The 25,916-nt window shown below is 45.6% G+C and overlaps 2 protein-coding genes across 4 annotated transcripts in view; both read right to left on the bottom strand.

Annotated features, from left to right (window-relative positions):
* C6 (complement C6) overlaps nt 1-21,118 on the bottom strand; it is a 39,312-nt gene extending 18,194 nt beyond the window's left edge. The window contains exons 1-8 of the mRNA XM_064176836.1: nt 20,961-21,118; nt 19,861-20,017; nt 17,418-17,562; nt 15,799-15,940; nt 8,694-8,832; nt 4,509-4,709; nt 2,403-2,643; nt 416-538 (exon numbers count right to left, since the gene is read on the bottom strand). Coding sequence (XP_064032906.1) covers nt 416-538; nt 2,403-2,643; nt 4,509-4,709; nt 8,694-8,832; nt 15,799-15,940; nt 17,418-17,562; nt 19,861-20,017; nt 20,961-21,118 — 1,306 coding nt within the window. The remainder of the gene's footprint in view (nt 1-415; nt 539-2,402; nt 2,644-4,508; nt 4,710-8,693; nt 8,833-15,798; nt 15,941-17,417; nt 17,563-19,860; nt 20,018-20,960) is intronic.
* The window catches only part of RPL37 (ribosomal protein L37), a 472,830-nt gene that overhangs the window by 104,365 nt on the left and 342,549 nt on the right, over nt 1-25,916 (bottom strand). The gene's annotated exons all lie outside the window — the stretch shown is intronic.

Here is a 25,916-nt window from a genome sequence, read left to right as displayed (position 1 = left end):
TAGATGTCTACTCGGCATGAGGAAGATGGGAGGATAAGTAAAGAATGTTATTACTGCCTTGCTTTCTCAATGAGCAGCTCTAAAAGAGGATCAGTGACTCTATCATAATCCCATGTTTCTAGTTCAGCATTCCTGACCCTTGGTCTAGGGACACAAGAGAATGTTCATCAGATCCATGAGTTACCAGAAAAGCCAGTGCTACCAAACTCCCAGTGATAGTGCTGCAGAGTGTGGGGAGAGGGCCCCTGCATGGTAATGTCTTTTGCAAGCAATGGGATTATTTCCATGAACACAGGCTCCTCTAGCAGCGATAGAAGAGCATCTGCAGTTTAACGCAGCTGGCAAGTCACCCAGGACACCTAGCTATCCCTCAAGCCAAGTAATGGACATGGGCCTTTGTTCTTATCACAGTCACCTTCGTATTTCTCCGTCAGCCTGTTAGTAGTACATCTGCTATGGACTTTCGTGAACGTCAGGAAGAGCACACGGGTTTTTGTTTCATGTCGGACACACTCAGTTGATTCATCCACCGTCAGGCCTGGAAATACCACAGGACAACAACATCATCATCATGACCATAATACATGACAGCAGCACACCCTGCTTTTTTCACAGAATCACAGAATTATTTTGGTTGGAGAAGACCTTTAAGGTCATTAAAGTCCAACCATTAAATAACTACCAAGTCTGGTGGTAAACCACATCCCTTAGCACCACATCTCTGCATGCCTGGCCTTATCCGTTGGGACAGGATCAGGGGAAGAAAATCAATCAGCACAGATACTGCAGAATAGGTTCTTAATTTGTAGGTACTTTAAGTGATCCCCTGGATGGACAAACTATCCTGGTATGTCAGTGGAGGTCCAGTTTGAAGTGTCATGTTGGAATAGCTGAGAAGCAAGAAGTCCAGTCTTTTGGGTGCTAGATACCAAGTTGCCCCCTTCCCTTTCCCCCTTTGAGCCAAAAGGCTGCTGTAGCAGCTTTGATATATCTGGTGCATCAGTAACAGGCTACTAGCTGTGCAAACTCAACAGCCTGATCCACTGAGACAAAGGCAAGGAGTAGAAAACATAGCCCCCCCGGCAGATCCATGGGTTACACTATCCTGCAAACAAAAAGACTTCTACCAGAACATGTAACTGGCAATGACCTGTGCCAGTTACTTTCCTCATGTGTAAACAGGGCCCACCTTGAACAATGTGAACCAGAAAAACCTCTAGCGCCACGGAACTCGTTTGAATTTTAACCTAAACAAGGCTACAGATGTATTCTTGAAACTACCATAACAATAAAATACCCTGACTAACGTTTTTAAACAATATCTCATGTGGAGGTGAGCAGGTATCACTGCTCCTCACCCACCACTAGATGTGTCACAAGCCTAAAGGTCTTCTCTGCTGTTGAAGAACTTTGTGGTATTTATAGACATGTAAAGGGTGAGTGCCAAGGGGATGGAGCAAGCACTGCTCAGTGATGCCCAATGACAGCACAAGAAGCAATGAGTGGAAGTTGCAGTGGCAGGATGAGGGGCAATGGGTTTAAACTGGCAGAGGGGAAATTCAAACTAGGTGTGAGGAAAGGGTTCTTTGCAGTGAGGGTGGTGAGAAACTGGCACAGGTGTCCAGGGATGCTGTGGCTACTCCCTTCCTGGAGGTGTTGAAGGCCAGGTTGGAAGAGGCCTTGAGCAACCTGTTCTAGTGAGAGGTGTCCCTGCCTATGGCAGGGGTTTGGAACTGGATGAGCTTTGAAGTCCCTTCCAACCTAAACCATTCTATGATTCTATGTTGAGGCATAGGAAGTTGCATTTAGACAAGAGGAGGAGTTTTTTCACTCTGAGAGCAACACCACAATGGAGCAAGCTGCCTGGGGGGGTTGTGGAGTCTCCCTCTCTAGAGATATTAAAAACTCACCTGGCCACATTCCTGTGTGAGATCTTATTGCTGTCTACAACTACCTGAGAGGTGGTTGTGGCCAGGGGGAGGTTGCTCTCTTCTCTCAGGTGGCCAGCACCAGAACAAGAGGACATAGCCTCAGGCTGTGCCAGGGGAGATTTAGGCTTGAGGTGAGGAGAAAGTTCTTCCCTGAGAGAGTCATTGGGCACTGGAATGGGCTGCCCGGGGAGGTGGTGGAGTCGCCGTCCCTGGAGCTGTTCAAGGCAGGATTGGACATGGCACTTGGTGCCATGGTGTAGCCTTGAGCTCTGTGGTAAAGGGTTGGACTTGATGATCTATGAGGTCTCTTCCAACCCTGATGATACTGTGATCCTGTGATACTGTGAGAGTTGGACTGGATGAGCCTTTGAGGTCCCTGCCAACCCCTGACATTCTGTGATAAGACCTAAAAACAATTATAAGAAAAGGTGGCAAACAGACCATTGTATTTTCCTATTAAAGACTACATACCTGAGTTCTTCAGCTCCTCGGAGCTGTACTGGTAAAGCAAGTCATAGGAACCACCCATCTTCCCAGAGGCGTAGTAATGAGTGCCAAAGTCATCAAATATTCTGCTGTACGAAGCATAGTTGTACTCCAGGGGCAGCTGGTTGAGTGCCTTTAGAAAGGGATCTGAGAGCTGCAGGTCTGACTGTTTAACAGCAAATTCTGCCACAGAAATTACTTTGCGGACTCTGATAAAATTGGAATTCTAGAAATAAGAAAAGGGGAGTCTTAGCACCTTCATAGGCAGTTCACTGCAGAAAGTGGGTGAGCAAACGTTATGTCCTGAGATACACTGCAAGAGCCAATCACTCCTGTGAGCCATGCTGCTTTAACCATGAGAAAAACGAGCCCTGTGTTTTCCAGCTGTGAGAATCTTGAGGCCAATGCTCATTACCCCTTTACTCTGTGGGAATATGAAGCGTTCCAACAAAAAATTAGGGGGCCCAGAGCGTCTGCCAAACAGAAAGTAAAAGGATAACAGCTTGCCATGACAAAGACATCAGAAATTGATGAGACAACCAGAAGCTTCGGGGAAAAGGCTTCAGCTTATAATTATATGCATGAGGGGTGGTGGATTAAGAAACTCACCACCACCACTATTAAAATTTACCAGACCAGCTCAGATGGCTTGCAAGTAGGATAAAGCTATATTTACAGCAAAGCTAAATTTACAAGCACATATAGACAGCAAAGATATTTTCAATCATATACAATGGAGAAATAATACAGAAATCCAAACTTCCCTCCTGCCCAGAAGGGGCTCAAAGCCAACCTCTCTCTCCCAGACGGTGAAGCTTACTTGTTATCTGTTAGGCAAAGTTAGTGACAAGATTAGAGAGGAGCAAAGGAGAAGTGAATAGATCCCATGCTTAGAAGCGAAGAAGGCACAAGAGGTTAAATTGTTTGCATTTTGGCTCTTTATCACTTTTAACAAACCGATGAATGATATAGACTCTATAATTATTTTCTTTTTTACAACCAGTGATCTATTTTCTCTCATTAGCATGTTCCAGTTAGCCTCAAACCAGCACAAGGTCTTGCATCTGGGTTGAGACAATCCCAAGCACAAATACAGGCTAATCAGTGAGTGGCTGGTGAGCAGCCTTGAGGAAAGGGACTTGGGAGCGCTGGGGGACAAGAATCTCAACAGGAGCAGTGTGCACTTGCAGTCCAGATAGCCAACCAGAGCCTGGGCTGCATCAGGAGAAGTGTGGCCAGCAGGGTGAGGGAGGTGATTCTGATTTCTTAATCTATAGATAGGCCAGGGAAAGGAGTGGTTGTAGTGGTTTGGTATTCCCTGCCCCCCCACACTTTAGAAATCCCCCAGACTAGACTCAGCCAGCTCTGGAAATTGGAATGAAGCTTATATTTACAGCTGGCACAATATACAAGCAGATATTTACAGCATATACAGTTATAGACAGAAATAGACAAGGGAAAAGGTAATACAGAAACACAACTCCCCTCCCAGAAACCTGAGTCCCCAGGAGGGGCTCCCAACTGCCTTTCCACCTTCTCCCATACCTCTCAACCTTACCCCAGTCCCAAGGAAGAATGGCAGTTTGGCCAGGGGGTTAAGAAGCAAAGTGGACTAATCAGAGAGATGGCAGAGAGACTAGAGAGAAAAATGCAGCTTGGAGCTCCCAGGCAGAAGAAGAAGACTTCCTTATCTATGTTTGGATTCTTGTTCTTACACCTCTCAGCAAGCCTATGAGTGAATTAGACATCACCCTTGTTTTCCTTTCACAGCCTGTAACCTAGTTCTTCTCACCAAAACATTCTAGCTAGCTTCAAACTAGCACAGTGTCTTACACAATTTGATAATCCCAGATCTGTGTTTTCTGCATTAAAACCAGAAAAAGCTCCTCCTTCATTACAGAAGATATGTTACAACCACCATACCAGAAGTATCAGAAGAGGAACTTTTTAACATGTACTTCTAGTGTTTACAGGTATTTTAAGTGTGATGCCAATGCCTTGGTAAGGGAAAGAAGCATTTGATAGCTCAGTTCAGAAATAAGCAGACAGAAATAGAATGGAAGGGAGAAATTTGAGGCAGCATACAATTACCTTTTCATGTGAGGCAAGAATGGCTTTCTTAAAGGAGGAATGTGAGCTGCTTTCAATCTTTGTCTTTCTTGAGAATAAAATTGGGATTCTAAAAGATCCACCACTACCGTGACTGGATGAACCACTTCTATGAACGTTTTCACCCAAGGAAGTTAGATCATTGTAGAAATCTGATTCTACATCATCCTCTTCATTTGTTACCTGGAGATTCAGTAAAACAAACCACATTCACTCAGACAATAATCTGAAGCATAGATCTATCAATCAACTAATCCTTGATTTTTTTTTTTTTTTTAATGGAAGAAACAGGTCTGGTTATTTGAATCATGGCAGTCAGCTGAGGAGAAAGAAAAACAAAAGAGGCTGAATAAGGTTAATAGGAGAGATGAACACACGACAGGTTAACTTGGATAACAAGTTACCCATGGCACAGCAATGTACCCTTGTGACCAAGAAGGCCAATAGGATCCTGGGCTGTATTAGGAGGAGTACGTTCAGCAGAGCAAGGGAGGTTCTCCTTCCCCTCTACTGTGCCCTGGTGAGACCTCGTCTTGAATACTGTGTTCAGTTTTGGGCTCTCCAGTTTAAGAGGGACAGAGATCTGCTGGAGAGGGTCCAGCGGAGGACTATGAGGATGATTAGGGAACAGCAGGGCATAGCTTATGAGGAGAGGCTGGGAGTAATCAGGAATCTGGAAGGGGCCACAGACAGAACATCTGACTCTAACAGCTGTTGGTTGACAGGAGGCTCAACATGAGCCAGCAGTGTGCCCAGGTGGCCAAAAAGGCCAATGGCATCCTGGCCTGGTTCAGGACCCATGTGGCCAGCAGCATCAGAGAAGTCTTTCTGTCCCTGTACTCAGCACTGGTTAGGCCACACCATGAGTACTGTGTCCAGTTCTAGTCTCTTTCAGTTAAGAAAGAAGTTGAGGTGCTTGAATGTGTCCAGAGAAGGGCACCAAGGCTGGTGAGGGACCTGGAGCACAGCCCTGTGAGAAGAGGCTGAGGGAGCTGGGGTTGTTTAGCCTGGAGAAGAGGAGGCTCAGGGCAGACCTCATTGCTGTCTACAACTACCTGAAGGGAGGCTGTAGCCAGGAGGGGGATGGTCTCTTCTCCCAGGCAACCAGCAACAGAACAAGGGGACACAGCCCTGTGCCAGGGCAGGTTTAGGCTGGATGTTAGGAAGAAGTTGTTGCCAGATATAGTGATTGGCATTGGAATGTGCTGCCCAAGGAGGTGTAGAGTCACCATCCCTGGAGGTGTTTAAGACAAGACTAGATGAGGCACTCAGTGCCATGGTTTAGTCAGTTAGAAGGTGTTAGGTGCTAGGCTGGACATGATGATCTCAAAGGCCTTCTCAAACCTGGTTAATTCTGTGGTTCTGTGAACTGCCCAAACAGTTTCATTTGTGGTCATCATTCTCAGCACTTGTAATGGAGGGGAATAAGAAAGAAACGGGGGACACTGGGAGTGATGGCCTTTTTTCTTCCAAAATAACCCTTATGCATGATGGAGCCATGCTTTCCTGAGGATGGCTGAACACCTGCTAGCTGATGGGAAGCAGCAGATTAATTCCTTGTCTTGCTTAGTTTAGGGCTATAGTATCTGTTTTCCCTGTTAAATCACCTTTATCTCAACTCACAAGTTTTTGCTACCCTTCCAGTTTCCTCCCCCATGCCACTACGGGGTGAGCAAGCAAGCAGCTGTGTGGTACTCATTTGCCAGCTGGAGTTAAAACACTACAGTATGTAACACACTCTTCTAAACATTCCCTGCCTCGAGTTGCAAAGCTTAGAAATAATTTGCAACACAATTTTGAAAGACTCTCAGACCTTCATGCTGGATCCACACTATGACTAAGTCCCAGTGCTATGACTTCTTTACCATACAAGAGAGAGAGACTGGTGTTTTCCATCCTTTCCTCTTAACTCCTTGCTCGAGAAATTACCAAGTTTCAAGAAGGGAGTCTTAGGATATACTTTCAATGTTAACAAAAGTGCTGCTTGAAGGACAGGTGGAAAATAACCTGCTGAATTTGGTAAACCTCAGTAGTGCTCCTGTAGAAAGCACCAGGGAAACTTCAGCACCAGTTCAGACTTTACTCACTTCTCAAAATTCAGGTAGAACCCTGTGGGTGTTTGACCTGGGACTGCTGGTGGATGAGAAGCTCAATACAAGCTGTCACTGTGGTCTTGCAGCCCAGAAAGCCAACCAGAGCCTGGGCTGCAGCAAGAGAAGTGTGCCCAGCAGGGTGAGGAAAGTGATCCTCCCCCTCTGCTCCACACTGGTGAGACCACACCTGGAGTACTGCATCCAGTCCTGGAGCCCCTGTTACAGGAGGTATGTGGATGTGCTGGAAGGTGTTCAGAGAAGGTCCATGAGGATGATTAGAGGGCTGGAACTGCTCAACTATGAGAAAAAACTGAGAGAGTTGGGGCTGTTCAGTCTGGAGAGGAGAAGGCTGTTTTTTTCAGTATCTTGAGGGACCCTACAACAAAGCTGGGGAGAGACTTTTTAAGATGTTGGGTAGTGATAGGACTGAGGGGCATGGAACAAAGCAAGAAATGGGGAGATTCAGACTGGATGTTAGGAAGAAGTTCTTCAGCATGAAGGTGGTAAGACTCTGGAAGGGGTTGTCCAGGGAGGTAGTTGAGGCCCCATCCATGGAGGTGTTTAAGGCCAGGCTGGATGAGGCTCTGGACAGCCTGCTCTAGTGGGAGATGTCCCTGCCCATGGCAGTAGGATTGGAACTAAATGATTCTTGTGGTCCCTTCCAACCCTAAATGATTCTATGATTTGATGTAAGCTCTTTCCCTCCTCTAGATCTGCTTAATTAATGGGGCTACTAAAGACCTTGGGGGGCAAGATCAGAAAATAGTTTCAGTTGAAAAAGACCTCTAAGGTCATAGAGTCCACCCATCAACTACCTCCACCATGACCATTAAACCATGAATGCCTAAAAAAAGTATGAAATATCATTGACAGTGTCTTAAAGTGATACAAGCTAAGAGCTTTTTGTCATTGAGCTATTCTGCAGGTCCCCTCTCCAGTCTGTGTGTTCTCTTGTTCTCCTGCCTCAGGATCAGGATCTGCCTCCTCTCCTTACTGCTCTTTGGAGAGACTTGGTGCAGCAAACAGGCAGGACTGAGAGGTTGAAATGGCTCAGAAAGGAGCTGTGCCCTATGGCTGCAATTGACTAGAAGGAAGTTAGGACAACCACTGGTACTGTGAGGATACAGTAGTGATTCTGAAATGAGTTTTGGACTTGACTGAGCCTCCAGCAGAAGGGTCATGAATAAGGCCTTTGGTACCAAGTTAGAACAAAGACATAGGCATAGCCATGCAGCCTTCCAGTACCTGAAGGGAATCTAGAAGAAAGCTGGGGAGGGGCTGATCACAAAGTCATGTAGCAAGAGGACAAGGGGCAGTGGTTTGGAATCAGAGAAGGGTAGATTTAGGAAGAATCATAGAATCAACCAGGTTGGAAGAGACCTCCAACATCCTCCAGGCCAACCTAGCACCCAGCCCTGTCCAATCAACCAGACCATGGCACTAAGTGCCTCATCCAGGCTTTGCTTGAACACCTTCAGGGACAATGACTCCAGCACCTCCCTGGGTAGCCCATTCCAATGCCAATCACTCTCTCTGCCAACAACTTCCTCCTAACATCCAGCCTAGACCTCCCCCGGCACAACTTGAGACTGTGTCCCCTTGTTCTGTTGCTGGTTGTCTGAGAGAAGGGACCAACCCCACCTGGATACAACCTCCCTTCAGGTGTAGAAGTTCTTTAGTATGTAGTTCTTTATTACAAGCATGGTGGAACACTGGAAGAGGTTGCCAAGGGAGGTGGTGGAGGCCCCAGTCTTGGACACATACAAAGTCAGGGCTTCATGGGGTTCTGAGTGACCTGATTCAGGTGGAGATGCCCCTGCTTAATGCAAAGGAGTCAGACAAGATGACTTCTAGGGTTCACTCCAACCCAGTGCTTTCTCTGATTCTGTTATGTGGTGAGTAAAAACAGTTCTGAAAGGCATGAGTAGAGCCACTTGAGTGCTCAATTTGTCACATTTCCACCCATCACCTGCAATCTTGTTCTGAAACACATAACAAGCTAGGAGTTGAGCCCAGAACTTGGGCTGTGGTTGTGGCAGTATTTTTTCAGCAATCAGTTGCTGCTTGAGAATACCTGAAAGCTGACAGACTCCAGGTTTGCAGGAACACGATATGACCTCCTGGTTTCATTGCGCTTCACTGTTCTGCATTGTCCTCCATTGAACGAGTTGCCAAGGACTTCCCCTCTGCTCTCTCCTGCCAGAATGTGAAATCTAGCAACAACAACAACAACAACAACAACAACAACAACAACAACAACAACATTTTTTTTTCCAGAAACTAAACAATCTCATAAAGACATAGACTTGAAGCAGTTAACGACATATAGCTGCACTGAAGATTTAGTTGCTTTGAATGGAACAGTAGGCTCTGGCCAGCCTGATCTATGGTAGGCTGCCCTTGTCCTTGGCAGGAGGGTTGGAACTAGATGATCCTTGTGGTCCCTTCCAACCCTGACTGATTCTATGATTTTGTAATTCTATGATTCTAGTATGAGCATCTGCAGTACATTACTGCTTTGAAAGAATTTACAAGAGCTTTTTATTTACACTGAATTCACCTGAGAAATGCTGCAGTCGAAATCCTGTTCCCCACCTTGTTACAAATTATACACAACTAATAATGGATACTAATTTTGATATCCAAGTGAAGATCATTAATAACAATGAAAATTGTTTATTAACATTAAACCTCACCAGAAAACTTATTTACAGTGTTTGAAACTCACGGTTTGGATATTTACACACACAGGGAACAGGCAACCTAAACCACTTAAGAAACACTTAAGAAACACTTTAAAAAGTAGCAAATATTTCTATTTCTAGTCAGAACTGGAAAGAGGTTCTTGTGGTCAATTATACCACGCTGTTGTGCCAGGGGAGGTCTAGGCTGGATGTTAGGAGGATGTTGTTGGCAGAGAGAGTGATTGGCATTGGAATGGGCTGCCCAGGGAGGTGGTGGAGGCACTGTCTCTGGAGGTGTTCAAGAAAAGCCTGGATGGAGCACTTAGTGCCATGGTCTGGTTGATTGGCTAGGGCTGGGTGCTAGGTTGGCCTGAAGGATGTTGGAGATCTCTTCCAACCTTGTTGATTCTATGATTCTGTACCACTTGCCCACTAGCAGAATCAGGAGTCTCCTTTCTGCTGCTAAGACAGAAGGCACAATAGAATCTAGTTACAGAATTTCTTACAGAGCAGCTTTGAACATTTACTCACAAAATAGAATCAGACAGTACGCAAACACTTGAAGGGAGTTCTGTTGGTGTCTTGAAAGTTGCTGCAGGCAAAGCAGAGCATAGTGTGGTAGGGCAGAGCAGGCAAAAGCAAAGGCAAAAGCAGGCACTTGGCAAAAGCCTGTTCATTGTTTGCCTGAATATAATGGCCCATTTGGCCACAGAGATTCACCAATCAGAATGGCACTTTGCCAAACCTGATCATGTTAGGTGAAGTCATAGAATCATAGAATCAACCAGGTTGGAAGAGACCTCCAAGATCATCCAGTCCAACCTAGCACCCACCCCTATCCAGTCAACTAGACCAAGGCACTAAGTGCCTCATCCAGTCTTTTCTTGAAGACCCCTGTCAGGAGCTTGCTTTCCTTTATTTGAGAGGAACAAGTCTGGGCAAGTCTTGGACCTTCAAGGTGGGTGTCTCCAAGCCTTTTGTCTTCTCCCTGTGCTTTGGTTCCCCTCCCCACCCTCCCCATCAGAGGGAAGGTGACCATGGGATCATGCCTGGGCAAGCTAGGACATGTATCTTCCATGACATACCTTCCACCGTCACATTATCTGTCCTCTAGATAATCCCAATACCAGGAGGAGACAATCACAGAACCACAGAATGTCGTGGAATTGAAGTGACTTCTGAAAATTGAGTCTAATCCCCCTGACAGTGCAGGATCACCTGTCATGGAGGGCCTGCAGGCCTGAAAATAGGCTTGTTGATGCCTATTTTCCTGCCTGGACATGTTTTTCTGCCCAAACCAGAGGTAAACACATTAAATGGATAAAAGGGACACAACAGACCTGCTGCTACAAAGTCTGGTCTGCCAGGACCCCTGGTTGTAAACCTGCTGTGTAAGCCCACACATACCCAGCTCGTGCTTCCCTGGTGTAGGCCCATGTGACCCCCTTATCTAGAGAAAGTCCAGGCCTGTGGCTTCTGCCTAGTATGGCAAGGTTTGGCTGACTGCCAACCTGACTGGTCATTCTAGTGGCCAAGGGGCCATTAATCTCGGCCCACATTCAATAAATAGGGGTGCACAGGTGAACAACGTGCTCAGACCCCTGCGTAGCTCAGACCCTCATGCTCTGACCCACTTGCAGCTCAGACTCCCCCTGCACAGCCCAGACTCCGTGCATTGATTGCCTGCCTCTGTGCTTAGTCGCAGATCTCACTTAAACCTGCCTATGTATTTGTGGAGCCCATAGTCTCCTAGGCAGCTGTGCACATCTGCACGCCACTGTGCTATCAGGACCAGATCCTGTATCACCTGCCTTTAGCTACGGAGCTCAGTCTCCAAGCAGCCACGCACACCTTGCATGCCCGCTGCCTATCACTGCCTGCTAAGTGCCATGGTTGCTGAGTTAACCAGGAAGCAGACTCTGAATTGTCTGCACACGATTGGCCTGCTAGCTGCATGAGAATTGTGCTGAGACAGCACGGCATCCTACTCCTGCACCTGAGATCCTGCCTCTCTAAGAATCTGTGGGCAGAGCTGTGGTGGAGGGGCTGTAGGCCCGAAAACAGAGGCCTTTCTTATGCCTCTGCATGCCTGGACATGTTTTCCTGCCAGGACCCCTGGTAGTAAACAGGTTGTGTAACACACACACCCAGCTCGTGTATCCCTGGGGTCCGCCCAGGTGATCCTCATATTTAGGAGGGTCCAGGCAAACAGCTCCTGCCTATTAAGGTAAGGTTTGGCTTACTGCCAGCCTGATTGGTCACTTTGGATGGCCAAAGGGCCATGAATCTCAGCCCAGAGTCTATAAAGAGGGTGCAGAGGTGCACCACGTGTTCAGATTCAGCTGTTCAGCTTCAGACTCAGCTCCCATCAGATCTGTTCAGATTCAGCTCTCTGACCCTGCCTGCAGTGCAGCTCAGCTCTTTGATCCACATTGCAGCGTCCTGCTGCCCTGATTTACTTGCAAGGCCCAGACACAGAGTCTTGCCCTCGCTTGCATGCTTTCTGAGGCTCAGACCTCTTACTTTGATTTCAATTTGCAGTTAACCTGTCTGTGTACCTTAGAAGCAGAGCACATTCAAGCCTGCACCTGATACATATATGGGGGGCTGATAGCCCCTAAGCCTAAGCCAGCCACCTTGCTTTATCTACAGAGCACAGACTCCTAGCTTTACCTGGCAAGAGAGCCAGGATGCATTCCTTCTAGACTGTCTGCACCCACAAACACAGCCTGCTAGCTGTGAAAGACCATGCCAGAAACTGCACAGACATCCTTCTCCTGTTCCTGGAATCCTGCCAGCTGATCATCCCTGGACACACGATATCCAGAAGCAACAGCATCGAGGCAGAGACCATCCCTCTCCAGGAGAACAAAAGGTTATCAAAACCTGTTTACCCCAGAGATTGGGAATATTTATCATTTCCCCTCAAGCTGGGAGGATTCACCTATTTTCCCTCTCAAGCCGGGAAGATTCCATCCCCTGGGAGTCCAGACACTGGGCACAGGCTGAGACACAGCCCCAGGAGGGTGATTAATAATTAAGAGCAACACTTATAAATAAAGCTTTGATTCCTCTGTAATATAAGTTATCTCTGCCTTAGAGCAGACAGTTTTCAGCCCCTGCTGGACAAACAGCATAGCTCCCAAGAGGCACTAAGCCTAGGGGAGGTCTCTCTCTCTGCAAATAGTTTATAACTGGATGTTTTGACAGTTATTAACCAAATCCCTGTATATATCATATCCTAATTATTTTCATACTTTGCACAGAACTAAATATTATTACACAGTGGTTGAGGGTGGCAAGAGTTTGTAAATATTAATTTTAATAAATTAATATTTATATAAAATTAATACCACCTCAAATTAATTTCTCCCCTCCGCCAAACAGGCTGAGGCATAGAGAAACTCCCTCCGTAACAAGAGTGTCCAGAAGAAGCCATCAGAATAAGGCAGAGATTGCCTTCGCCAGGAGAACCACACCAGAGACAACCATTTTCCCCAGAAGCTGGGAAGATCCTCTTTTCCCCTCAAGCCAGGAAGATTCCAGGCTCAAAGTCCACGGGCAAAGCTCCCCTGAGATTTGGACACTTGTAATAGGCTGTGACATAGCCCCAGAGGGTGACTGATAACTAATAAGAATTGTGAGTTATTGTTTTGATGCCTCTGTAATAATCTTTTGTCTCTGCCATAGAGCAGAAAGAGTTTCCAGCCCACTCTGCTGGACGAATACAGTATAGACCTCTAGCAGCATTAAGCCATGGGGAAAAATCCTCTCTCTGTTTATATTTTGAATGTTTGCTAGTTATTAATAAGTCATTGTAGGTATTTTATCCTAGCATGTTTTCATAACCATGTAAGAATCCCTTTAATATTAATATACAGTGGTTGTGGCCAGGAGGAGGTTGCTCTCTTCTCTCAGGTGGCCAGCACCAGAACAAGAGGGGATAGCCTCAAGCTACGCCAGGGGAAATTTAGGCTGGAGGTGAGGAGAAAGTTCTTCACTGAGAGAGTCATTGGACACTGGAATGGGCTGCCCGGGGAGGTGGTGGAGTCGCCGTCCCTGGAGCTGTTCAAGGCAGGATTGGACGTGGCACTTGGTGCCATGGTCTAGCCTTGAGCTCTGTGGTAAAGGGTTGGACTTGATGATCTATGAGGTCTCTTCCAACCTTGGTGATACTGTGTGATACTGTGATACTGTGAGAGTTCAGAACATAGAGTTTAATAAATATATATTTTAATAGAATATTATCTCAACCCAATTAATTTCTTCCCTCTGCCAAAATCGGTGTAGGAGGCAGAATACCTCTCCACAACATCACCTAAAGCAGATCACACAGGAATATATCCAGGCAGGCCTTGAAAGTCTCCAGAAAAGGAGACTCCACCACCTCTCTGGGCATCCTGTTCTAGCGTTCTGCCACCTTCAAAGTAAAGCTCTTTCTTATGTTTAGATGGAACTTTGTGTGTTGAAGTTTATGCTCACTACTGCTTGTCCTGTAACTGGGAACCACAAAGAGCCTGGACCTGTCTTCCTGACACCCACTCCTTAAATATTTGTAAACACTAATAAGATCCCCTACTCTTTAACAGAGAACATGCAAAAGTGTCCTAGGGAAATGAATAAGCATCCCTCCCTTTCTACAATAAGAGAGCTACCAGAGTGCACTGAGTTCAAAATTCCATTAAAAATGCAAGACTGTCTGGGCCTGGCATCTTATGCTTAGGTTTTACACCACTTAAATCAATATCCTGAAAGAGATGATGGTTGGTATGGCACAAAACCAGTTCCAGGAGGGCATAGAATTACCTGAGAGAATCCAGCACAGAGCCACAAAGATGATGAAGTGGAACATCTCTCTTATGAGAAGAGCCTGGGAGAGCTGTGGCTGTGCTGCTTGGAGAAGAGGAGACTGAGAGGTGACCTCAGCAATATGTAAAGGTGAGTGCCAGGAGGACAGAGCCAGGCTCTGCTGGGTGATGCCCAATGCCAGCATAAGGGCCAATGGGTGGAAGCTGAGGCAAAGGAAGTTCCATGTAAACATGAGGAAGAATTTTTTTCCGTGTGAGCATGACAGAGCACTGGAACAGGCTGCCCAGAGGGGCTGTGGAGTTCCCTTCTCTAGAGATATTCAAAACCTGCCTGAACACATTCCTGTGTTATCTGGTCTAGGTGATGCTGCTCTGGCAGGGGGGTTGGACTGGATGGGCCCCTGACATTCTGTAGCTCTGTGAAAATGTATCACAGACTAAAAAAAACCCAAACAAACCACAAAACACCCATAGAGGAATATCCTCAAAATTTCCAAACAACCTGGCACAGCTGAGCTGGAAGTTGCCAGCACTCAGTGGTTGCCCTGAGGCAGGAAGGGTCACTCAGGCAGCAGTGCTTCTTGACAGCTCTTTAGCATCAGTGCACGACTGGCAGATGAAGTGAGAAAGTCCTAGCCTGATGAGTTGCTTACAGCTTTATCATTTCTTGTTAGTTTGAATTTGGGAGTTTGGGGCTTTTTGGGGGTTGTGAGGGTTTGGTTTTTTTATTTGTTTGGTTTTGTTTGTTTGTTTGGGGTTTTGGTTTGGGTTTTTTTTTGTTTGTTTGCTTGTTTTGTTTTTACTGGATATTCTCACATGCTAATTGGAGAGGTTTTATGTAAATCAATGAGACAGCAATCTCATTGGGATGAGATTTAACAAGGCCAAGTGCAGGGTTCTGCACTTTGGCCACAACAACCCCAAGCAGTGCTATAGGCTGGGGACAGAGTGGCTGGAGAGCAGCCAAGAAGAAAGGGACCTGGGGGTGCTGGTAGATAGTAAGCTGAAGATGAGGCAGCAGTGTGCCCAGGTGGCCAAGAGAGCCAATGGCATCCTGGCCTGCATCAGGAACAGTGTGGCCAGTAGGACAAGGGAGGTTATTCTGCCCCTGTACTCAGCACTGGTCAGGCCCCACCTTGAGTGCTGTGTCCAGTTCTGGGCCCCTCAATTCAAGAGAGATGTTGAGGTGCTGGAACATGTCCAGAGAAGGGCAACAAAGCTGGTGAGGGGCCTGGAGCACAAATCCTATGAGGAGAGGTTGAGGGAGCTGGGCCTGTTTAGCCTGGAGAGGAGAAGGCTCAGGGGTGATCTTATTACTGTCTACAACTACCTGAAGGGGCATTGTAGCCAGGTGGGGGTTGGCCTCTTCTGCCAGGCAACCAGCAACAGAACAAGGGGACACAGTCTCAAGTTGTGCCAGGGTAGGTCTAGGCTGGATATTAGGAAGAAGTTCTTCACAGAGAGAGTGATTTCCCATTGGAATGGGCTGCCCAGGGAGGTGGTGGAGGCACCGTCCCTGGGGGTCTTCAAGAAAAGACTGGATAAGGCACTTAGTGCCATGGTCTGGTTGACTGGTTAGGGCTGGGTGCTAGGTTGGACTGGATGATCTTGGAGGTCTCTTCCAACCTGGTTGATTCTATGATTCTATGATTCTCAAGTTAATGAAAAATAAGCAAAGCTGTCTTACCCACTGGCGATTAACTCCACACCTGGGATGACCTCATACTTTCTGTTACACACAGTCTTTTTCCTAGCACAGTTTCTTTCATCAGAGTTGTCCCCACAGTCATTTTCTCCATTGCATTCCAATTTTTTTTCAATGCAGCGACCTACATGAGAGGAACAGCAGCAGTAAGTAACTTGAAGCAATTATTCATGATGTCTGGATGCAGAAAAGGGCAGTCTGCCTTTTTCCCTGCTAAAGGTATGAACTTGCCTTAGGAATTAGCAGTGAGGCAATATCATTCCTAGATTATTCCAAAAATAAACAGTTGTTTCAGTTCTACCAATTTTTGGCTTTTTTTGAAGGTGCAAAGCCTTGATTTAAGGTTTATCAAAAGGATATGTGGATGAAGTTATTTTGAGGCTAATCAGATAGGTTTAAATTAAAACAAACAAGAAGTACCTGCAAATATAACAAGAACTGGAATGGGCTGCCCGGGGAGGTGGTGGAATTGCCATCTCTGAAAGTGTTCAAGCAAAGCCTGGATGAGGCACTTAGTGGCAAGGTCTGGTTGACTGGATAGGGCTGGGTGCTAGGTTGGGCTGGATGATGTCGGAGGTCTCTTCCAACCTGGTTGATTCTATGATCCTATGAATTGAGCCAGTTCATTTTCAGACAAACTCTATGATATGTTTGCACATGAAAAGTCCATGCGGAGAAATACTCTTGTCTAGCCATTGCAGTAATACTGGCATCCCAGGCTAGAGATTGCACTTGAGTTACTTTCAGTCACAGAATAAACCACTACTAATAAGCTGCTACTAGTGCACATGATGTCCTTGAGCAGTCTTTTCTTCATGCTTCTTTTTTTCTGGAATTTGTGCATGCAGTATACAAGATCTGGATCACAAAATCACAGCACCTTAGAGGTTGGAAGGGACTTCCAGAGATCATCAAGTCCAACCTCCCTGCAAAGTCAGGATCCCCTGGGATAATTTGCCCAGGAACGTATTCAGGTGGGTTTGGAAGTCTTCAAAGAAGGAGACTCCACAACCTCTCTGGGCGGCCTGCTCCAGGGATCTGTCATCCTCACCATGAAGAAGTTTCTCCTCATGTTGAGCTGAAGTCTTCTGTGTTCCAATTTGTAGCTGTTGCTCCTTGGCTTATTGCTACTGACCACCAAAAAGAGCTTGGCCCCAGGCACTTGACACCCACTCCTCAGACCTTTGCACACATTGATCAGATCTCCTCTCAGCCTTCTCCAGACTAAACAGTTCCAGGGCTCTCCATAAGGGAGATGCTCAAGTCCTCCAGACATTCTCGTGGCTCTCTGCTGGACTCTTTCCAGCAGGTCCCTGTATCTCCTGAACTGAGGAGCCCGAAACTGGACACAGTATTCCAGCTGTGGTCTCACCAGGGCAGAGCAGAGGGGGAGAAGAACCTCCCTAGCCCTGCTGGCCACACTTTTCCTGATGCAGCCCAGGGGATGCCATTGGCTCTGCTGGCCACAAGGACACATTGCTGGCCCATGCAGAACTTGCTGCCCTCCAACACTCCAAGGGCTTTGGATCTTTTTTTATGTCAGAGTCTAATCTTCTAACTATCTAGTAAAGCAGCAGTTATTGAGAGAAGATTTTCATTACCACTGTCACACTTGAATTTATTCTTGCAATTAACTTCCACTATGTTGCAGGTCTTAGTTGGGAAGCATGGGCGGGAATCCACCAGAGGCTCAGTACAGGCCTGACCCCCAAACTGGGATGGCTGCAGGAGTGCCCGAACACGAAACTGAAAGGCATAGGAAACAAAAGCAGTGTTGTTTGTGTGAAAGGTTTTAGTGGCTAAGTGCTCCCTGAGGCAGAGCCACATGCCTCAGCGCTGCCCAATCTTTATAAGCAGCAGAGTCCTGAAGGAAATAATTGGTTATTTTTTTTGTCCTTAATTCCTAGTTCACCTTTATCCCAGATAAGGCAGGTATGGAACAGAAATCCAAGAGTCTCAATAGCCCTGAAGGAGCATATAAAGTTAAACACTTGACAACCTGGCTTATATCACTGCAGGAATGAAGTTCAATCCCTGTATCTTGACTGTTAAGGATATAATAGGAAATGGTGGGTGAAAAGGCTTATGGAGATTTTTCATTTTCTTTATCTTCTCTGTTGAAATAGAAATACCTTGACAGTAGTACATATCCCCACTCCCAAACCAGCTGGCTTGTCTCCCAACACATGAGGCCTCTTGTCTGACAGACACAGGATGACTTGGGAGGATAAAAATGGCTTTCTTGAAAGTTTATGTTACTAAAGAGGAACTGGGAACAAAATCAGGAGCTTGATGGCTTTTCATTCTCCTACTCAGTACTCTCTATGCAGAATAACAAAACTAGAGGCTGCTAGACTGATCACTTCAGATGTTTTCCACTCCACTTCAAGGGGCTGCTAGTTATATGTGTTTACATGCAACTGAATGAACAGTTCCTCCTCTGTGGGCTTTTCCCAGCTGGAAAAGTAGAGTTGCTTGCAGACTTCTGTTGCTTCTTCTTCCTACAGACACATTCTGGAGTCAAACAATGCAGAATGATGTCCAGTGAAAATTAGTAATGGAGTAATTATGAAGTGAGAGTGTGAGAAGCAACACCAGACCATCTGAAAGCTTTTAAGTTCAAAATGGTGCTTCCTTCTGTACTATTTGTGATCCATAACACTCACTACGTTATTTATGTAAGCTTTTACCTCTTCATCCCTCCTCCTCACAAGGAGCTTGCTTACTACTCTTCACACTTGTCTTGAAAGTCATGACCCCTGTTCTGATGGTTGTTTACACTTATACAAGCCCGAAGAAGTGATTTTTTTCCCTTCTTTGAGGGAAAAATGGTCCACAAAGGCAGATTTGTGCTTGAAGCAGCAAGTATGCTGCATTGATATTTTAAGTCAGTAAAAATGAAGAACACTTCCACATGTGGATGTGTAGGTAAGAAACTCACCCACGTAGGCAGATACTGATTACCAAAACAAAAACAAAAGCAGTTCAAATGAGAACAATATCCTCTTTCACCTCTTGTTTGCTTATCTCTCTTTCTCACTGTTTCTCCCTGCTCAGCTCTCGTACTGTGCACCACAGTTGCAGAATGGTGACATCATTCGGTGATTCACATTTCACACCTAGAACAGATTCTTTGTGTCCTCCTTCTCCTGCATGGGTATCAAAAGTTATGTATGTTTATAAAGACAAAACTTCCAACTAGTTTTTCAATGTTTATTTCAGACATGGGTGTCAGAAGCTGAGCTGTAGGCTATCTGCACAGAAACTCAGAGCTGCTGTCGTGGTCAGCATCAAAGCTGAGATACACCAACCACATAGCTGCACCCTGCAGCTCTCTGCCTCCTTCAACCTCACATTTGCCAGGGCTTGGCTTCTTTAAGCCAAGTCTACTTGAGCCTGACTTTTCACCTCTTCCCTCTCTGACATTTGACATTTATGTCTAACATCAGTCAAGAGATACAAGATCAAGAGGAAAATGCATCATCCAGGGGCTTTTTTCCCCAGGTGTTAAGCACATCCACCTGGTTTTGAAGTAGCCTATAAAAGTTGGGGAAATTATGCTTTTAGTCCTTACAGCAATCTCAAATTGATCCTGCCTGACTATCAGTTTAAGATACAGCCTGAGTATTTCCAGCCAGTGGTGGTTAGGATTTGATGCTTAAGTCTTTTTAATGAGGTATTTGCTTCCATTTTTCTTGCCCAGAACATAGGGAATGCTGTGTTAAAGACCTTCTCCTGCTTAAACAGACATGCAAACTCTTCAGCTTCATTTATCCTTTATGTAGAAAAATCATTTTTGTGATTATAGACCTTTGGAATAAAGTTCTGCTAAGCAGATTTGCTCTATTAAATCACCTCTTTCTGTTTCAATCTGCTTATTTTAACTTCTTGTCTCCATCTTCTACTGTCGCAATGCGTAACTAATTTCACATCTTAAAATGCCATTTTACAGGTAAGCTGCCATTAAACGTTTGAAACAAACAAACAAGTTCTCTTAAGCATAACTTACTGGTTTTAAACTCAAATAGTAAAATTTCTACCTACTTGCTTATTAATGCATGGATCACATTCTGACCAAGGGCCAAAGTCCCCAAGCTGACAGTTGATAGGACATGCATGCTGGTTACACACACGAGTTTCCCGCTTTGAGCACAGCCGGTCACAGAAGTTTTGTCTATAGTAATCATCAATTCTGATATGCCTACAAAAATGGAACAAGTTAGGCTTAGGGAGAAATCACAGACAGATCATAGATGCTTTTAACTCAGAGTGAAGGCTGGGAATGGATATTGTGCCCAAGGGGTGTGTGTGTGGGGGGGGAGAAATAATAATAATAGGTAGTTGTAGAACATTGATTAAAAGAAAAATCCAAATGTCTCGAGCCTACAGAGCAATTAGTTTTGATCCATGTCACTTCAGTGTCCCAGGGACTAGCTAGGAGCCAGGATGAAAAAGAAGGTAGTTCTTACAAGTTTATAGTATATCACTTAACTGTATCTAATTTGGTACTGCTGAATATTTATTTCGTTTTAGTATGGTCCTAAATCACAGAATCACAGAATATCAGGAGCTGGAAGGGACCTCCAAAGCTCATCCTTTCAAACCCCCCTGCCAGAGCAAGTCCTCCTATACCAGATCACAGAGGAACACAACCAAGCAGGCTTTTAATATCTGCAGAGAGGGAGGCTCCATAATTCCCTTGAGTGGCCTGTTCCAGTGTTCTGTCACCCTAAGAATTCATTATGCAAGGAGGAACTTGCTGTAGGCTTGCCATGCTGGAGCTCACCCTTCCTATAGCATTGCTCTTCACTGGGCAGAGCACCTGGAGTGGGACACTGGGCAGTGGTGCTGCGTGCACACTGCTGACAAGGGTGTCCTAGGACCTGGTTGTTCTCTCCTCATAAAGTGTGTCGGCAGATACAGCTTCATTTGGGGACACTGTGATGCTCTACATAGTTAATCTTGCAATTTTAAAATGTTGCAGTTGAATTATAATCTATTCATCTGGTAAACACTTGGATGTGACAGTTTTTCTCAGTGTATTACAGACACTGGGCTTTGAGACACATGTCCCCCTCCTCAGAAGTGGTGTGACCTCAGGGAGTAAACAGAAACATAGAAGTAGTGAGACCATTTGGCCCTACCTTTGCCTGGTCTGTGTGCCATAACTGCAGGTTTGTGAACAGGTAGACCACGAGCTCCATGGGTAATGATCACAGTAGCACCCCTGGCTGCTCCCAACTGCCAGGCTGAGAAGGATTAGGTGCATTAACATGGTCTTGTCCACAGCAAAGGTGTCCATCTACAGCACATGGACAGGTAAAAAACACTCAATAAACTATCACTTGCAGAGATAATTCATCTAGTGTACATTCTGTACCTTCACTTCACAATACAAAACTGCTGAGCAGTGTACCTGGAAATGGATAAGTAGTGCATGATGTGCATTTACCAACAATTCAGCCAATATTTTAAGGATGAGAAGTTTGGCCATTTATCAGGGGTGCTGATTATAACTGCACATTATTTGTGCTTAACAAGTTGCTTATAAATAATTATGAATGAGAAATAAAGACCTGTTGTTGCTCTTCATTGCTTAGAAATATTCTCCAGAATATTTTCTAGGACATCTCCTAACACATGTAAAACAAAAAGCAGGAACTTAAGAGCAAGCAACTCCATCTATTACTCTGTAACCAGTTAATTTTCACATGGCTATAAATCCCTTTTGCGTGTGTTTTGCTTCAGCTTTTCATTGTTCTGACTATCTTGTATGTACTGCAAACTGTCACTGTTCAAAGATGAACTGAAGGCAGATCAGCTTAGCTGTATTTCTCACTCTAGTGATTTATTTGGTTGGGCAGAAGGTGATAGGCAGTCATCAGAAAGTCACAATCCTTAGTAAACTTGGAAAAAAACAACATTTCCCCATTTATTTATTGAAAAAAGCATAAGATTTTTATCCTCCACCAAGAAAGTGAATCAACTCTAAATTTGATGTGCTGTTAAGAGTAGAGCATTATCACTTTCTTCTCCCTCAAAAAAGCCTCAAAACCCAATAGGAAGCTTTAAGAGCACAATATTTATTTTAAAATGCTACTCCAAAAATATTTTGTTTTGAAAATCTGAAATAAAATGTGGAGCTCTTTTCTGGTTTATGTTTTTACCCATGTGTGCTACTGTGGATTTCTTTCATACCTTGCTTTGTGTTGATTCAAAATGTTGCTTTGTCCTTTAGTAGAGAGAGGCATTAACTCTGTGCACAGCTGTTTAGTGGGAACTTCTAGGTCTTTTCACACAATAGTTCATCAACTAACAGGCTCTCCAGAGAAATTTAAGTATAATCAGACCCAAAATAATAACATCAATAAAACAAAATGAAACAAAGACAAAGTAGTCAGCGTTTGTGTTAATGAATCAAGAGAGAGGATGTTGCATCTTTCTCCTTACCTGAGTTCCTGGCTCCTTGCACCAACAGAGGTGGCTTAGAAAAGAGATGAAGCCCTATGGAACATCTACTTAGCTCATTCCTTCACTGTAGTTGTGCACAGGTGGACACTCCTTGCTCTGGTCTGTGAACAAAACTCCAATCAACACATCAGAAATAGAGCAACAGTAAATTGATACGCAAACGCATGAGAGATTGACCCAGTATTTTAGTGAAAGCAAACAGCTATTGAACACTCCCCCACAGGTTCTGTAATGTGTGCCCTTTAAAGTCAACAAAAAGACATCCTCCCCATAAACTGACTGTAGGACCATTAGCTGCAAGCCAGCTTTGCAGATTTCTGTGACCCAGGCATGGTTTGCTGCAGTCTCTTAGATGAAAGATTGCAGGGTTTGTTTGATTTGGTTATCCATTAATGAAAGCAGATCTGGTCTGTTGTCAGAAATGGCCAGAACAAAATGGCCTGTCCACCAGCACCTCTGGAAAGACATGTTCTGGAGAAATGTGGAGGTACAGCTCTTTCTTACGGGAGATGAGAGGAATTAAAACAGCTCTGTGTTAGGCCATAATGGCTTAGTGCACCACAGGTCTCCTTGTGCTGCCTGATGGAGCAGTTTGAAAGTGAAACTGTAAGAGTCTAGTAAGGTGGCACATGCTCATAGTTAGTTTTTTCTTTCACTAGGAAAACAGGTGACAGAGTCCAGGCCAGGGCAAAGCACCTCTCTTCGGCAGCACTCTCTCTGCAAGGGGCTCTGAGAGAGTCTCAGAATCACAGAATTTCTTAGATTGGAAGAGCCCTTCAAGCTCATTGAGTCCAATCATTAGTTTCACACTGACAAGTCCTTGACTAAACCAAATCTCTCAGCACAACATCTAATCACTATGGATTGCTATGGTTGGATTGGATCATCCAGTCCAACCTTCATCCCAGTATCCTTCATCACCAGACCATAGCCTCAAGCACCACATCCACTCTTCCCTTAAACACCTCCAGGGATGATGATTCCACCACCTCCCTGAGCAGCCTGTTCCAGTGCCTGACCACCCACTCAGGAAAGAACTTCCTCTCCCAACAGCCAACCTAAACCTCTCCTGATGCAACTTGAAGCCATTTCCTCTGGTCCTATCATTAGTAACTGGGGAGAAGAGACCAGCTCCAGCCTCACTACAGCCTCCTTTTAAGTAGTTGTAGAGGGTAATAAGGTCCCCTCTCAGCCTCCTCTTCTCCAGACTAAACACCCCCAGCTCCCTCAGCTCCTCCTCATAGGTCATGTCTGCCAGACCTTTCTCCAGCCTCGTTGCCCTTCTCTGCACCTGTTCCAGCATCTCGATGTCCCTCCTGTGCTGTGGTGACCAAAACTGGACACAGGACTCAAGGTGTGGTCCCACAAGTGCTGAGTACAGGGGCACGATCACCTCCCTCCTCCTGATGGACACACCATTTCTGATTTCTCCTCTCTCAGAACAAGAATCCAAATGCATTTGTAGTTTTCATGCTTGTTTGTTTTTGTTTTTTTCCTCCTGTGTTGAGCTGTGGGCACACAGAAGCTGCTGAGAAGTGCAGCCAGAAGATATGAACCACTGCAAGTCTCTGCCCTGCAACACAGGTGTCAATACACAAACTAAAGAAGATTACTCTAAAAAAATAATCAATGTCTGGTAACTCACCCCAAAGCCCTCCTAATCACCCAGTGTGCATCTCCTTCAGAGGGAAATACTGCACTGAACTCCAATTCACTCCAGATAAGTCCTCAAAATATGTTTCCCAATTTCTTGGGGCCAAAGTTCATACCCATCCTTCGAAAAGAAAACTCAGAGCTTCCTGCATGGCTCCGTTTTTCCATTTGCCTTTCTAGTTTTGGAAGGCTTCATGTACATTTTTTTTGGCTGAATTTAGCCAAGGAAGTGTTGTTACACAACTTGAAGACACAATTTGCAAGCTGCTGTTCTGCCAGATCCTGATTACGCTGTGTAAACTTGTCATAAGAATCAAAATAGTCATCACTCTGCCTGCACGGTTCCTGCTGGGTGGCATTTGCAAACCATGTGAAGAACACTGGTTTCTGCTTTTCAGAGGCAATCCCCTAACCCTCAGCACTTCCAGCTCACTGAGGGCAGCCTCACTGAGGGCAGCCTCTCCAGCCTCAGTGGGAAACCATCCAAACAAGAGAGGCCTGGCTTCTGCCAGGTTTGTAGGAACAAACCACAGCTATGAGCTGCAAGTCAGTGCTGATAGCAATGCAATGCAGATGGCTAAAAGGTTTTAGCTGAAAAGCTACTTCTACTGTTTTTCCTAAGAAGGAAACAAGGAGTTACTTAAAAAGTTTATGCATTTTAAAATGATTACAAGGAAAGTGTGCAGTCTGCAAGCAGTCTATGCCATTCATAGTAAATAAGCTAGAAGAGAAGCACCACAGTTAGGTGGAAATGGGGAAATGTTAGGTGAAGACTGGCCTTGGTAGACTCCAGAGCAAAGTCAGGGCTGAAGGGCAGCACAAAGGCATCCATTTTGAACACTTAGATGGTGATTCATCTGACCCTAAGATTGTCTGAAGCTGACGTGTTCCAAAAGCAAAATCCACTGCTTAGGATAACTCACATCTCAGCAAGGCTGTATGTTCCTGCTGATGTTGTCCCAGGAGGTTGTCAACTCATCAGCAAGCAGCCAGGCTGGTCAGGGGAATGAAGGGTCTGTATCAAGACCACTATGATGGCACTTTTGTGACCAAAGTGACTGGAGAAAAGAGATTTTCCTGCGTATGGCAGCTCACATTGTGATACTGCAAGACTGCTCTTTGGGCATATACATAGCAGTACACTTGCAGATGACACCAAGGTAGGAGCAGGTGTGGATCTGTTGGAGGGTAGCAGAGACCTGCAGGAGAACCCTGACAGGTTGGATGTGTGGGCAGAGACCACTGGGATAAGATTGAACAAGGCCAAGCACAAGGTTCTATACTCTAGCCACAACAACCTCAAGCAGTGCTACAGGCCAGGGACAGACAGGCTGGAGAGCAGCCAGGCAGAAAGAGACCTGGGGGTACTGGAAGATAGTAGCTGAAGATGAGCCAGCAGTGTGCCCAGGTGGCCAAGAGAGCCAATGGCATCCTGGCCTGCATCAGGAGCAGTGTGGCCAGCAGGACAAGGGAGGTTATTCTTCCCCTGTACTCAGCACTGGTCAGGCCACCCCTTGAGTGCTGTGTCCAGTTCTGGGCTCCTCTATTCAAGAGAGATGTTGAGGTGCTGGAACATGTCCAGAGAAGGGTAATGAAGCTGGTGGGGGGCCTGGAGCACAGCCCTGTGAGGAGAGGCTGAGGGAGCTGGGGGTGTGCAGCCTGCAGAAGAGGAGGCTCAGGGCAGACCTCATTGCTGTCTACAACTACCTGAAGGGAGGTTGTAGCCAGGTGGGGGTTGATCTCCTTTGCCAGGCAACCAGCAACAGAAGAAGGGGACACAGTCTCAAGTTGTTCCAGGGGAGGTCTAGGCTGGATGTTAGGAGGAAGTTCTTCACAGAGAGAGTGATTGGCACTGGAATGGGCTGCCCAGGGAGGTGGTGGAGTTGCTGTCCCTGGAGGTGTTCAAGCAAAGCCTGAATGAGGCACTTAGTACCATGGCTAATTAATTAGAAGGTGTTGGGTAATAGGTTGGTTTC

Source organism: Pogoniulus pusillus, chromosome Z (assembly GCF_015220805.1).
Source record: "Pogoniulus pusillus isolate bPogPus1 chromosome Z, bPogPus1.pri, whole genome shotgun sequence".
In the NCBI taxonomy this organism is placed as follows: domain Eukaryota; kingdom Metazoa; phylum Chordata; class Aves; order Piciformes; family Lybiidae; genus Pogoniulus; species Pogoniulus pusillus.
The sequence above is the reverse complement of the archived record's forward strand: the minus strand, read 5'-3'. Positions and strand labels throughout refer to the sequence as shown.